General features: G+C 58.6%; 1 protein-coding gene across 1 annotated transcript in view; it reads left to right on the top strand.

The window, feature by feature from the left end:
• Window positions 1–441, top strand: part of GPR88 (G protein-coupled receptor 88) — a 1,571-nt gene extending 1,130 nt beyond the window's left edge. The window contains exon 2 of the mRNA XM_021715860.1: window positions 7–441. Coding sequence (XP_021571535.1) covers window positions 7–441 — 435 coding nt within the window. The remainder of the gene's footprint in view (window positions 1–6) is intronic.
• Window positions 442–679: the final 238 nt, after the last annotated feature.

Here is a 679-nt window from a genome sequence, read left to right as displayed (position 1 = left end):
ACCCAGGCCTCGTCCTCAACGGGGTGCTCAGTCTGGGCACGGCCTCTGCCTCCGACGCCCCCTGCGGGGACCCAAACCCAGACACCGTCTTCAACGGGGTTCCCGGCCCAGGCAGAGCCTCCGCCTGACCCCCGCGGGGACCTGAACCAAGGCATCGCCCTCAACGGGGTTCCTGGCTTGGGCGGAGCCTCCGTCTCTGACCCTCTCCGGGACCCGAACCCAGATCTTGCCCTCAACGGGGTTCTCAGCCCCGGCGAAGCTTCCGCCTCCAACCTCCGCGGGGACCCGAACCCAGGCCTCACACTCGTCTGGGCTCCCGGTCAGGGCAGAGCTTCTGCCTCCGACCCCCGCAGAGAACCGAACCCAGGCCTGGCCCAGAACCCGGCTCCGCGGCCATCTGGGTCCGCCGCCTGGCTTTCACCCTCTGTTTCTGTGTCTTAGAGAAACTTTAAAGTCAGAACGCCAGGGACTTCACGGACTTGATCAACGGGCGTTTTAAAATAACCGATTACTTTATTCAACATGGGTTGTTTTTGAAAAAAGAGCTTTCGTAACGTATAACCCTTCCCACCTTTCAGCGTCTTATGTATAAAGCACCCTGAGTGTGCATGAGCCAAAGGAAATAGTATCGAGGAAGGAAATAATATGTAGGAAGCATTTTGGAAAGTGACCTGTCTTT

Source organism: Carlito syrichta, unplaced genomic scaffold (assembly GCF_000164805.1).
Source record: "Carlito syrichta isolate Samal-C Ts95f unplaced genomic scaffold, Tarsius_syrichta-2.0.1 Scaffold307934, whole genome shotgun sequence".
Classification (NCBI taxonomy): Eukaryota; Metazoa; Chordata; class Mammalia; order Primates; family Tarsiidae; genus Carlito; species Carlito syrichta.
Note: the sequence above shows the minus strand (reverse complement) of the source record. Positions and strands in the feature narration are given on the sequence as shown.